This window comes from Hetaerina americana, unplaced genomic scaffold (assembly GCF_022747635.1).
Source record: "Hetaerina americana unplaced genomic scaffold, ioHetAmer1.1.p SCAF_2, whole genome shotgun sequence".
In the NCBI taxonomy this organism is placed as follows: domain Eukaryota; kingdom Metazoa; phylum Arthropoda; class Insecta; order Odonata; family Calopterygidae; genus Hetaerina; species Hetaerina americana.
Genome location: NW_027286763.1, coordinates 77,988,445 through 78,002,098, shown reverse-complemented (window position 1 = coordinate 78,002,098; position 13,654 = coordinate 77,988,445). Strand labels below are relative to the sequence as shown.

The following is a 13,654-nucleotide window of genomic DNA, read 5'->3' as shown; positions in this document are numbered from 1 at the left end:
CTCTCCCCGCCCGCCTCACCAACCCGGGGAAAAATACACGACAAACACTTCGTTTGCGTTCTATTCATCCTCTCCGCGTCTTCTCAACCCCATTTTAGGCCATCGGTTTGTCCATGTCCGATACGAGTTCGATTGGATCCAATGGTGATTCTCTTCCGTTTCGATTCGTTTGACTATATTGCGATCGGGCGTTTGACCGATCCTGACTGAAGAAAATCGCAAGCGTCTCTCTGGCATCAGCACGGAAATATGCTGAAAATTTCACTCGTTCCATTTAGACGTTTGAAAAAAAAATTCCGATTTTGATTTGGCAGAATCGAATTCAATCAGTTGAAGCCGTATGGTGAACTTAAAAATTTAGGTGAGTCGATCACGATAGGTTTAAATGCAAATTTTCTCAGGCAGAGGCTCCTCAAGTCCTCACTCTAGAAAAGGAGAAATGTCTTCTCGTTTCATCTCAGTTAAATCACTGATCAAGGGGGCATTAAAGTGCACTTGGTCTCATACTTGCACTCGACCTGAAGATACCCGGCTTCATTACTCTGGAATAATTTGTGTGTCGTTGTTTCACCAGAGAGTTGAAACTAGGGACATAGAGGAGTGGTAGTTTTTATGGGAGACGACCGACAGCTGAGTCATTTGCGCAATTAGGGATGGACAGGAAAGGATGAAGGGTGGAGAGAAACCCGGCGTCGGCATTAGACTGCTCTTAACGAAAGGCGCCAAGGGGTCCGAAGCTTAACGTCCCATCCGACGGACGGAGACAGATAGGAGTTTTTCCTTAATATGAGAAAATATTAAGTAAAAGTGGCCTGATGCACCAATGGGGTTAATTACAGTATTTTTGTGCATATAAACGTATTTAACAAATGCATAAATATTATCCTCTGTAACTGAAGAATTACCATCCAGCGGAATAATCGATTAATATTTGAATCTTTGGAAGCGACACCAAGGGATTTAAAATTTGTTTGATGAGAAGCACGAGAGAGGGTAAAAATGACCGCGGTCAACTTAATTTCCTCGTTGTATTAACATTAATCCAGTACTTGGCGGTGATCAATTTCGGAATCAATTCTAAGGGTATCAGGAAGCGTTCCCAGTAATCGAGCCCGGGCTCAGTAAGCCCAAAATATTTCCCACCGGAATACTACACACCTCTGAAAATGTATAACACCTGCATTTACAAACCTTGTGATCTCCTTGGAGATACAGCAGTGTTTTGAAAAAAAGCTGAAGAAAATTATATATCCTGCGGAAATTTATTTAAAAAAAATTATCAGCGATAGAATAAACTGGTTAATCTTCCTGCGAAACAACGGACAATACAGGGAAAATAATTGGCCCCTCTGCCAATGTTGTATTTCAATTACCGTACGAGTATGCGGATTAGTTCGATAGGCGAGTTCTACCCTCACCTATCGAACCAACTTTCGGCTTGATTTGGTGGTGGTAAAAATTAAAGGCATAAATATAACGGGGGGTTGGTGCATCCTCGGCCTCTCTGGTGCGGGTACTTGGCTCGTCACACGTACCTCTGGCGCTCCCTCCGTTGGGGTGGTGCTCCCGGGCGCCCAGGACGGACGCCAGCTTGGGCCTCTCCTCCTCGACCAGCACCTCTGCGCTCGTGTGGTAGACCAGAACGGATGCGACACAACGCAGCCGAAGGGAGCCAGCTCCGTTCCCGCCTCCGCCGCCCTCGAAGTCCGCCTTACTAACGATCATCCGCAGCCCTTGAACGGCGGTGCCCGGGCCGTAGTCGAGCGGTGCCGAGTCCTCGTCGAAGGGCGGCAGGCGGGCCGAGGGTGGCGGCGGCGGAGGGGGCGACGGCACCTCGTAGTGGACGAGGTTCTGCTCGGGGACCTGTGGAGACCGGGCGGACGAACGAATCGGTTAGCCAGCTGAATGATTTGACCAGAGTGCGCTACGGTGAGGTCTGGCTACCGTTGTGATACAGGTATTTTCTCCTGTATAATCTCCTTCGCAGAAACAACTTCGGGCATCGATGAAAATTCTCATCACATCACATGAATCTATGGGCTGAAGGAGGAAATGCTCTCAGAAGATTCACCATAGTTTTAAAGCTCAATAAAAAGGATGAGGGCGATTTTTAATGAGATTTGACGTGGAAATACTTGAAAAAATAATTTCCATGGTAGTTATTTAAGTTGTAATTCCTGGACAGAATGGAATATTCAAAAGAAACCGTATAAAATAGGAAATAAAACTACTCGGAAAGTGTAAACGGCCGACAGTTTCTTCCACTCTGTCTTTCAAGACTGCTTATCTGATATGACTCATCCCGAGGCGGTTCAGCTCGGAGTAAAAGCATAGGTATTGAGAAGAACTTCCTCATCAACGGAATTCACGGAGAGAGAAATCCTTTGAGCTGAATAAAATCTGCACATTACTAAAAAAGTTTATTCTGACTTCACGTAATTGATGCCGGAAAAATACAATTACCACCACTTTATTTAAAGTATTCTACCCGAATTCATCCCGCAGCGGATGAGATAGGGTAAAAAATCTATTTGATAAGGTCTTTCTTACCATGGAAATTCACGAGGAGGAAAAATTCTCTGAACTGGAAAATATTCAAAGCAGTAAGGTGTTTTAAGTTGGACGTCATCTAGTTGAATGAATAAAAAGAAAATTGCTCAGCCTACATTTCAATTATTCAAACGATACGCATGCAAAGAACTTTAGCTTCATCTTTTGGCTCCGCCAAGTCTCTTTAGTCTGACGTTTGAACTAGTTTTATTGAGAAATAATAGTCCGATTAAGACCGATTATCCGTTATAACTGATGGCCCTTGAGAAGAAATGGTTTAAAATATAACTGAATTGACGGAGACACTGCAATTAGGTGATCCAGTGATTGCATGCAATGCATATTTATAGCTCACAAAATTCGCAGATTGCCAGGCAAATTTTATGTGGTACTAATTCATACCCCATTCAACTCCAAAATTGAGGTTATGACAAACCAAGTCATTACTGATCGATATTGCAACTCGTGCTGCAAAATCGGCCATTATGGCATACAAATAGGGCTTTGAAATATTTGCGTTAGTCATCATGACCAAGAAAAAGTTTCCTTCCAAGAAATCGATAAAGGTATGCATCTATTCGATTGAGGTCACCGCGATAGGCCTGGCATTGGTTATTTGAGTCATGCCCTCTGGCATCACGTAAAATTCGCTCCGGAATCACCATTCATTCTTTTTTTTTCATGCTTACCCGAACGTCGTTGACGTAGAAGGTAAGGTTGGCCACTGGTCTGGAGCGTAACGAGGTGCAGTTGGCTTCCAGATGCTGACCGACGGCGTAACTGGACTTCTCCAGCGTGATTATCGGGCGACGATCGGGCAAATCTGAAGTGGAAAGAATTCGGGCAGTACAGATTAAAGAGTGAAAGAGCGGTGGGAGCACGAAGTTATCACCAACTCATGAGATAATGTGACGATGGATCAGAAACCGAAATGGACATAATAGTCCTCCAAGATCTATCACGTTGTTGTCAAAATGTTCCTTTTTCTGATGAAAATTTATAAGAGAGAAATAATTTTCTGAAATGATTAAAACAGAAAAAAAACGCTCAAACGCTGCGTTTACTGAAAATTAATTTGTAAAATGGAATTTCATCTTTTCATTTTTGTAGTCTTAAAGAAAACTGCTACTCCGTCGTATTAAAGCGGATGTATCGCGCGAAGGGGTATGAATGATTATTGCCCATGGGCATTATAATTTGATTAGTACTATAAACTATAAGTTCTGTGACATATAAACTTTCACATTTATTTTCTGTCCTAAAATAAATTAAATCATTGATTAAATATGATAAATTTAAATTTATATCCGGCAGAACTAACGTCGTTCATTTATCCTGCCCACAATATTTTTCGTGACTCCAGCATTAAATGGAGAGAAGATTTCTTCGTGGGTGGAAATTCTCACGAAATATTGTTGCATTTTATAAACCGATCGCGCTAATAATAGCTCGAGAGTTATAAATGCAAATATTTCCTGAAGATATAGGTAAATTACCGCAGTGGAGTAAAAGAATGTCTAGAAGCTTTCAACTCGCAAATCACTCGCGGGTCTGGAGTTGGGAGATGGATGACCAAGAATTTTGCACGCGATCATCGGCACGTGCGGAAGGGGGACTGGTTCAATTCCGCGATCTCGCGCGGGAGTCGGAATAGTTCTCTGCCTCACTCCCCCCCTCCCCCCGCGGCCCTAAACGGAACCAAAGTCTGAGCAAACCGAGTGTTTTGATGATTGCAGTGTTCGATGCATCCCATTTTCGAGAGACGTTTACTCGTTATTTATTGATGAACATGTTTTTAGGTGATGCCCTAGGCTTTAATCCAGTTGTCTGGATCTCTACTTCAATCCTCACTACTCCTGAATTGGATACTGACCGCTGCTGAATTAGGTTTCTCTCATTGTATATCTTGCCCGAACGCAAAAATTCAAGCCATCCACCTTGCAAACTTCATCCTAAGTGAAATGAAGCGGAAACACTGCCATAAATGCACCCATGAGGCAAATAATGCGGTATTATCATATTCATATTTCCATATAGCAACCCAAGTACAGAATATGTTGATACATAAAGTACAATACAGTTTATGTTGATTGAAAAATTAACTTGGAATGTGGATTCGATATTAAGTGCCACAAATATTTGCATTGAAAAGCTTCTGTGCTTCTTCCACGAATCATGCCATGGTTAAATGAAATTAAAATATAATATGTTTTCTTCATGATAACAAAGTAATAATTTTTGGATATAAATTTAAAGCTATATAATTTTAATTAATAATCAATCAAAATAACCAATTCATTAAAATATCAAGGATTAGTAATGCATATGCATTTTTCAACATGCGCTAAACCGGGGGGTGCTTCGAAAAAGCGGAAAGTAACCACATATTATTTGATCGAATGGCATTAGAGCCTGCCTGATCCTCTATTATTTTCGTGAGTTCCAACGGCCAACAAGACGCCAGGAATTTTCAAAAATATTAGTAAAGCAAGAATCACTGAAAAATGAAGAAATAAAAGTTTCTCTTCGGAAAAACAACACGGCATTACATTAATTTTTTAAGTGAGCATGAAGGTATAGGCTTACCAGAAAGTATACCAGCTACTGAGCACCGAATAACGAAACTGTTACTCGCTAGAAATTTTCCTTTTGCAAATACGACAATTTCTAGAATCTTTACAAATCATGCTCGATACATTCATTTTCAAACTCAACGCTACCGAAGACATAAATGGATCAGCATTTTGGCCTGTAGATGTCATTGCTGAGCCCTTGCAAACGTGATGCAATGCGCTTCCGAAGATTTCTTCGGCGCTTCTATTCCTTCTTAGAGAGATTTAACGAGTTTGTTTTGGTAACACTGCGCCTTCCTGTCCCCACACCCCTGTCCGAACTCAATTCCCTCCTTCAACTCCCCCTCCCCCTCGCCTTCTCAATCTCCCTCTTTTGTCCCATTCAATATCCCTCCACCACAAACCCAAACTCCGGATTCGGCCCCCGACATCCCACTCCTCCCTTTCCCCTTCCCCTCTCCCAGAGACCGCTCCCGATTTCTTGCATCGGAACCTCCAATATCGACCGGACCGGACGGCTATGGAGAAAGACCCCTTCCTGTAGGAGCGTGTGTGCCTGTGTCGGTTTTTTTTATCGACGGAAAACATCGGCTTGGGACAGTTGAATAACGCGCTTGGATTCTGTTTCGGAATGGATTGGAGGGGGGGGATGGGGCGAGAGAGGAGGCGGATGGGACGGCCGCCGGGGGAGTGAGTGAGTGGGACGGGGAGGGCGTGGCAGTGATGATGGTGGCGGGTGGGGGGGGGGGGTTGAGGTCGATCGAAGGAGGAGAAGTACGAGTAAGACGAGTTGGGAAACTTTTTTCTCTCTATTTTTTTTATCTCTTTTTAATGTTTTATTTTTAAATCCTTACTTACCGACGACAGTCATCTGTTCCGAGACGAAAGCCGTTGAGAACGCAGGTGCATCTGCAGACACCTCGCAGCTGAAATTCCCCGACAGGTGGAGTTGCACGTCCTGTAGCTCGACCTGATTGGCATTCGATTTGGATAACTGGAAAGGAAAGAGAGAAAGAAAATAAAATGAAGTGAGAGGTCACATTAGAGACTGGAGTGTTGGATGGCCTTAACATTTTCCATCAAGATGTCACCTATCAACCCTCGGGGATAATTTATTCTGTAAGCTTGTCGAAGTTTAAAGGAAGCATCGTTGTGAACTCGAAAGCAATACGTTGCGACGGGTTGGTGGGGAAACGGGAAAATTTTTGTCGAATGATTTCGTGGGCAAAAACTCTTCGTATTCATTTAACCACGCTCGAAATAATCTGCAGAGTAAATCAAACATTTTAATTGGAAAATTACAAGCATAATGATTCCACGAGTAGCCCTGCTGTTATCATGATAAATAGTGGATTCAATAGATCTGGAATGAAACATTGTGCAATCTTAAATGATTTTGGCAATTGAATTTGATTTTCCATGCTAAATCATCTTCTTTTGTAATGAATATATAATATATGAGGTATTTGTTTCATGTATGCCATTTTTGATGTTATTGTTTAATTACTCGTATCATTCGCGTTCTAATTTTCATCATATCATGTATTATGCTTGACATGATGAAAAGCAATAATAATCACAACATTGTAAATTTTGATTCCAATGAAAATTTAATCTTCAAGCATTTATGTATCTGACCTTGGACAAATATTTATTAATTCTGAGCGGAATTAAATATTTGAATCTTCATTCAGTGATTGAAACTATTTTTGGTGGTCTTGCCTCGGAGCACTAAATCCAATACTTCAAGTAACACAAGAATGCCTAATTAGTCTCAATAAGGCTATTTAATCATTATAGATTATGCAAAAATTAATAACTTTTATAGTGACTACGTTGCTAGCTTTTAATTATTGAAAAATCCAAAAACCAGAAATTTGAGGTAAAGAAAGAAATAAAACAACTCGTTTTCTTATTATTTACTCATAATTAACTTTGTTCAATGACACTTAAGCGTACTTCTACTCTAAGTATTCTACCTCGTCATAAATCTCATAAATTTGTAGCTATGCATGATTAACTAGTCTTTATAATTGAAAAATTGACAGATAATTAATGTAAAGATAGAAAAAACAATTCATGATAATTCAATAAACAATTCACGTGCACACTGAATTTTCACCTTTGACTGCAACAATTTTTACTAGCTCATTGGACGAATTATGGATGTATATTATGATCTTGCAAAGAACAAACCTGCACCTAACATATTTGATATTGAGGATATATTTTTAATTGTGTATTGAAGTGTAAAATAAAAGTGGGACGCCATAAAATTTTGAGGATCGTGACTTCCTATGGCGAAGTAAACTGATGCGGATTTCGTTCTCACATAGTGATTTTTAAATGTTCTCATCGGGTTTGCCATGGTATGAAGAATCTACGTAGAATCGTTTTTATTACACTTGTATGTGGTCAAGAATTGAAGTAGTATTGTGTTTTGTCCTACAATACAAATAAAGTAGAAAGCAGAAGCAATACATTTTCCTGCATATTTGCTTGGGTTTTCCGTTTTGCAGTCCATAGACATTGGGTGATTCACGTAGGAATATGAATTATCAGATTCCCCAGATAATGGAAGATTTTTGAATTTATCTTTAGCTTATTATTTGAATTGCTTCTTTCTAAGAATTAAGTCACATGGAGCAATTTAAATCTTTTCCGTGCACCGCAATGGCCTTGTGAGGGTACATAAATTAGAGACTGGATGCGAGTTTTCCTTTCCGATTCGATTTTTTTATGTTTCGGGAGGAATAGTTGAGAATAGCCAATTGGTTCTGTTTCCTTTTCTTTTATAATAAGGAGGTTCAAAACATCCGTATTTTGAAAAAAATTGATATTTGAGCACCACTCCAAGCTAAGAAGTGGTTGATTTAATGCATATTTGCCAAACTCAGCTAAATTTGAGCTGAAAACAGCAGCCAATTTGGCTCCAAGTGGCCGAGTATCGCAAATATGAGAGGGTATCGACCTCGGAGATTATTGCTACCCTCGCAAAACTTCATTCGTAAATTGGGTTGCATCGAATAAATAATTAGTTTTATTGAGTGGTTATCTTCAGTTCGTTCGTCGGCTCACCATCTTTGTTATCAAGTGTTCACGTCGTTGACTGTGATTATTAGACCTGCACAGGAGAGCCATTTATATGTGCCTGAAACTCGATGGACCTATTTCTTGCATAGTTTTTCGCGGTGAAATTAGAAAAATGTTAGTTACAAAAAAACGAAAAGATAAATATCAAAAGTATGAGTCGCTTTGTTAAATCTTGTCCCAGTAGTCTCGGTTAAATTGTGACGGTTACCTTGTTCAGTTGTACTATTCACCAATGTGAGCTTAAAAAAGCATTAATTCAAGCATTTCATTCAACTGTGAATATTACTTCAACGGCAATTCATAGAAGCTTAAAACACTTATAAAATTTCGTGGAGAAAATCAATAAAATCAAAATATCCAAAAAGATGATGAAAAGGTGAAAAAATCCATTAAAACACACCAAATTGTCCAGAGAAAATCGAAAATAAACGAAAATCCATAACCAATTCTTTGGCATGCTACTCGTATTGCATGTCTCTACGAAAATAGACCAGCACCCGAAGTTCAAAATGCCATTTTTCGAGAAGTACGTTGCAGAACTACTCCCTATTTCTGCTTTCCAAGCTACACGCCAAAGATTTATGACAAGGTTTTTCAACATATTATATCTTAATAGGGCATTTAAAATATTAGAATTTTTACTTACGTAATGCGGAACATTGTAAAATTGCAATTCCGTGTTTCTCACAATAAAATGGACGTTAGTCATTATCAATAGTTTATTTTGAGTGTAAAAAACCGATTCATTCTCTTGTTCTTATGGACGAGGTTGGTTCAAATGGTAACGTTACATATCGGCATTCATGAACGTTGGGGGCTTCAGGGTGAAAGTATAGCTTTTTTCATTGCTATACTAAATTAGGATATAATTAAGCATTTAAAACATATGAATTTGTTAAAATTATTTCTAAAAATTGCAATTTAAAAAATATGATTATAAATGCTATTTTGATATGACATGATGCTTAATGATATTACTTAGGCATTCATAATATTAAAACATGAGCCTAAAAGTTTGCTCTATTGTCAATGAAAATGTTTTATAAAATGGTAGCAATAAAGCAATCAGCTTCACTTGATTTATAAACTTAATGAACCCACCTGGGTGGTATCCCTGAGTGACACCTTAGGATTAACACCTAAAGAGTAATTTACCTTGTCTTTGATTGCAAAATATTTTTTAAATAACATTTTCATATTTTAAGATTTTATCCATAAAGTTATAAATTTTAATTTTCTAAAAATAGCTTTTCATCAAATCTAGAATGCATTTGACAGTTTCCGCTGTGAAATCAGAACTATGGAGAGGCAGTGAAAATAAGGCAAATGACATGTGAAAATATTAAAGGTGAATTCTATAAATCTAAAGCATGTACTACATTATTGTTAAAATTTTGAAATCGGTACATTTTTCAATCAGCCTTCACAAAATCTAATTTTACAGCCGTATAATCGCAAATGTGAATAGCGCTTGAACCCTCTAAATATCATATTATTGATCATATAATAGATCTATAAAATATATGACTTGGGCTAATCCCAGCTAACTTGGCGTACGAATGACCCGTGATTCAAAGGATCTAGACTCGCCAATCAAAGAAATACTTTGGTCGATTTGTGTGGTTGTTTAGTTAACCTTATCCTGCTTAAAAAGGAATAGCATTGAAATTTAAAGAGTAAAATACTGGAGGACACAGGATGACTTATGGCTTAAGGATGCCATCTAAAAATGTGAGGCTTATCGGTAAAAATTTTACTCCCACAATGCAGGGAGCAGAGGTCACACTCTGGGTAATATTTCAGATTTACGTCGTGTCAAACGGGAAGCGTTTCGCAACACACACAGGTATGGTTTGTATGAGAGATGCTGCACTAATTTCAGGTTTTCGGCCTCGCCGAAAGCAGAGTCCGCACCGACAAAAAAATTTGGTCCAGTGATCCATGCTGTTAAGGAGTTAGACGGATGACAAAAATCTCTGGCACGTTATCTCAGTCGCGCCACATTAACTTGTATTCAGCAATGACACGAAAGTGCTCACCATTTGTTCCCCTCGTCGATGAACTTAAATCTCTCCAAAAATAATTAATTGCCAGGGGGTTTAGAGGCATTTCCTCTTCGAGGATTCGGATGGACGGAATTAAAAGAGATCGTGAGGTGGAGGCGGGGTGAGAAGCTGAGTGCATCAAGGAGGAAGCTTGGGACCCGTTGAGAGAGTGAGAGAGGAGGGAGGTCTAAAGAGGAATGACGGTAGCCGCTTAATCGCCAACACCGGAAGGGAAGGAGGCCTTATTTGACGAGACACAATTTGAAAAAAGAAAAGGAATGAACAATCCTATTCCTACGGGTGACAGGTAATGCTTCAATACAGAGCGCGGGTGAGATTGGAGCCAGGAGAGAATCATTCCGACAAGAGCAAAAAAGGAACAATACACATCGCAGTCTAGAGCCTATCACGAAGTGAAGCCATTTGGCAAAAATATCCGTACTTTGACAAACCTTCAACAGCTTGTTGAAGCTTTGGGAATTCAAGAAATATCATCGAATCGACTGAAGACTTTAGCCCATTAAACTCGCCAGAAAGTGTGTTAATGATAAAATAAAAGGGGTTGAACGCCATCCATTTTTACTTCTTCTACCTGATGAAAAAAAAGGCGATGACGGATGTTTGTCAACGTTCGAGCAGCTCAAGGTCTAACTGAGTGCTTAATCCTAAAAGAGTCAGTTATGCGCTTTATATTTTGTCCAGTCATGTATGCAAATATTTATAATTTGTTCTTATGCTATTCAGTTTTTTTTATGAATATGATATGCGCAAAAATGTTGCGCATGGGCTTTTCAGGCCTGCAATGATAAAAAATGTATCTATTTATCTCTCAAAGTTCTTTCTCAGGGAACATTTGTGAGCCGGAATAATGTCCTGACATCGGCTGAAATCTCGGTAAGCGAAAAAGATATATGACGGAAACAGAGAGAAATGGAGAATTGTGTACTCACCCTTTGCTATGACGATACACACCACCTCCATCAATAAAAATGGTGATAAAAAAGATTTGATACCTAAAAACAAATGAAAACTAGTAATGCGAACGTATTTTCAAGTTGAATTAATTAATAAATTTGGCAATAGATAAAATATCAATACATTGGATAAAAAAGAATGATATTCTAAATACATATATGTTCAATATCTTTAAGTTTAAGTTACAGTGATAATGCGATGTTTTCACGAACTTGGAAAGGAGACTTAAAGGAAGGGACTTGGGACATGGCCGACGCACAATTTTTTAAACACATAGCAGGAAGATGGTTCTTTTTGGCTGGATTGCCTGCGAATTTCTTTGCTTCCTTGCCATTCTAATATTTAGTTTTGGACTCGAGAAATAGGAACGCTCTTTCCATTTGTTTTATGAGTAGCAATCAAGCGTAATTTATTTTTACGAGGCCAAATATATTTCGCATCATTACTATACGCCAAAATAGCGTAAACATAGTTTTGCCCATTAACATACATTATTATTTATATTTAAAGGAGATAATTTATGAAACACGATCATATTGATGGTGCGTTGTGAAACTTTACATGCCGTTGCTAAGAAAGAATCAAATGACTGCAAAGAAAGAAAAATTCATTCCTTTAAAACATCAATTAGCAAATTTTTATCTATCAATTCATGCCAAAAGTTAGTTTTAAAGGCTCAATTCTGCCTTAGATAATTATTAAAAAATTGACTAAGGCTCTCTTCCAGCACATAACTAACATATGGTTTCCACTTGCAACTGTGAAGCATTTCAACAAATGCATAACGTATTTGAGTCAAGGTTCCATTTTCCCTTTCACGACGAAAAATTGGAAAATATTGAGACTTCCAAACTCTAAATCTCTGGAAGTAACATGGGAAGGCATATGCGGTGAAAGATGGAAAAAATGGCCAGATGTATATGTTTCAAAGAGAAAAACGTTACGTAATTCTGTGAATGTCTAGAACTGTCTTGTAATGTTTTAACTAATACTTTTAACTGAAGATAGTAACGAGTTCAGGAAAGTTTTTACCACGCAAACTTTTTATAGCATAAATTGCAAAAATATATCCTGAAAAGGCATATATTAAATTTTTCTATGGATAAAAACATCCTTAAACATGCTTTGGTGAAAACTTTGGGCTATTACGCTTGAGAAAAGTATAGCCTTAAAAACCTCAGAGTGGGATTTTGATTACTGTCTATAACCTTTTGGACATAAACCTCTGGCTGATGGTATCTCTATTTGCTAAATGTTCCAAAACATGAACGCCAAAAAAATCTTACCATCGCCAAGCGAGAAAATGGTAATGATCCTACAAAAACTAAGGTTTACTCTATGATAATTGCAAGCCGTATAAGTACTATTTCTTCGTTACGATGTTCCAGACATAATATCCTGCAGTTTTTGAGGAATCGCTAAACCATCACCCATCATCAATACGCGCCTATAAAACATTTTATTAAACGTTTCTGCAAAAGAAAACGATATAATTCGGACTCTTCTCAAACAGAAAGAAGACCTAGCAATTTTTCACGTGGTAGGGTAAAGCAGAGGATATACCAATGAGTCATATAACGATATAACCCTAGAGTGTTATAATGTGTCACACAATAGTTTCTACGCATTAGGGAGCACTAAAATTCAGAATATCTTAGGCTGTTTCACAGAGCAGTCAAAGAAGCAAAGAAATTTGAGGACTGAATTTATTAAAACCCCTTTGTCAATATGATATTGCAACTCGTTATTTTCGCCTTCTTCACGGCACAAAAAATCATTCCGTTTTAGGCTCTTTACATATACTAAAAGTGAAATTGCTAACTAAAAGAACCATTATATCAATTAAAGTTACCGAAATTGACCTAGTACGTACGCTTCTATTTTGTACGCAATGAACTTGGAAATATTCTCTTCTCACCGACGAAGCTAGGAGAAAATTTTTATGATTCCTGCTTCCGAAAATTACAATGAGTTAAAAATATATTTTTGGTGTGAAAGTGACATGTTAACTCTTAGCCCTCTCAATATGAAATGTCATGCATACGAGTAATATGAGTGGATAGTTAGTAGCGAATGTTAAAGAATTACTTCTGATAAGCTGAATGAATTTAACCCACGAGTTATTTCTAAAATATTTTATATGTGGCGTTTACACACCACAGATTAAATATTTTAGAATATAGATTCCGTTATTTACACGAAAGATTTAATCTTTATTTGTTTAAAAAAATAAATTGTTGAGAATTTATAATGAGGAAACCAATCGAAATACTTTGAAACTCACGAAAACAAAGAGTTGATAAAAATTATTTTGAAGGTAAAAATTTGTGTTTTCGTAGATTAGGTAATTACTCCGAGATTTTGAATTGGAAAAATAAATCATGGACGAGTAAAGGGGAGCTGAAAGCATAACATATT

At 38.1% G+C, this 13,654-nt stretch overlaps 1 protein-coding gene across 1 annotated transcript in view; it reads right to left on the bottom strand.

Annotated features, from left to right (window-relative positions):
- The window catches only part of LOC139687592 (uncharacterized), a 144,889-nt gene that overhangs the window by 27,606 nt on the left and 103,629 nt on the right, over nt 1–13,654 (bottom strand). The window contains exons 2-4 of the mRNA XM_071584811.1: nt 5,982–6,117; nt 3,240–3,373; nt 1,536–1,863 (exon numbers count right to left, since the gene is read on the bottom strand). Coding sequence (XP_071440912.1) covers nt 1,536–1,863; nt 3,240–3,373; nt 5,982–6,117 — 598 coding nt within the window. The remainder of the gene's footprint in view (nt 1–1,535; nt 1,864–3,239; nt 3,374–5,981; nt 6,118–13,654) is intronic.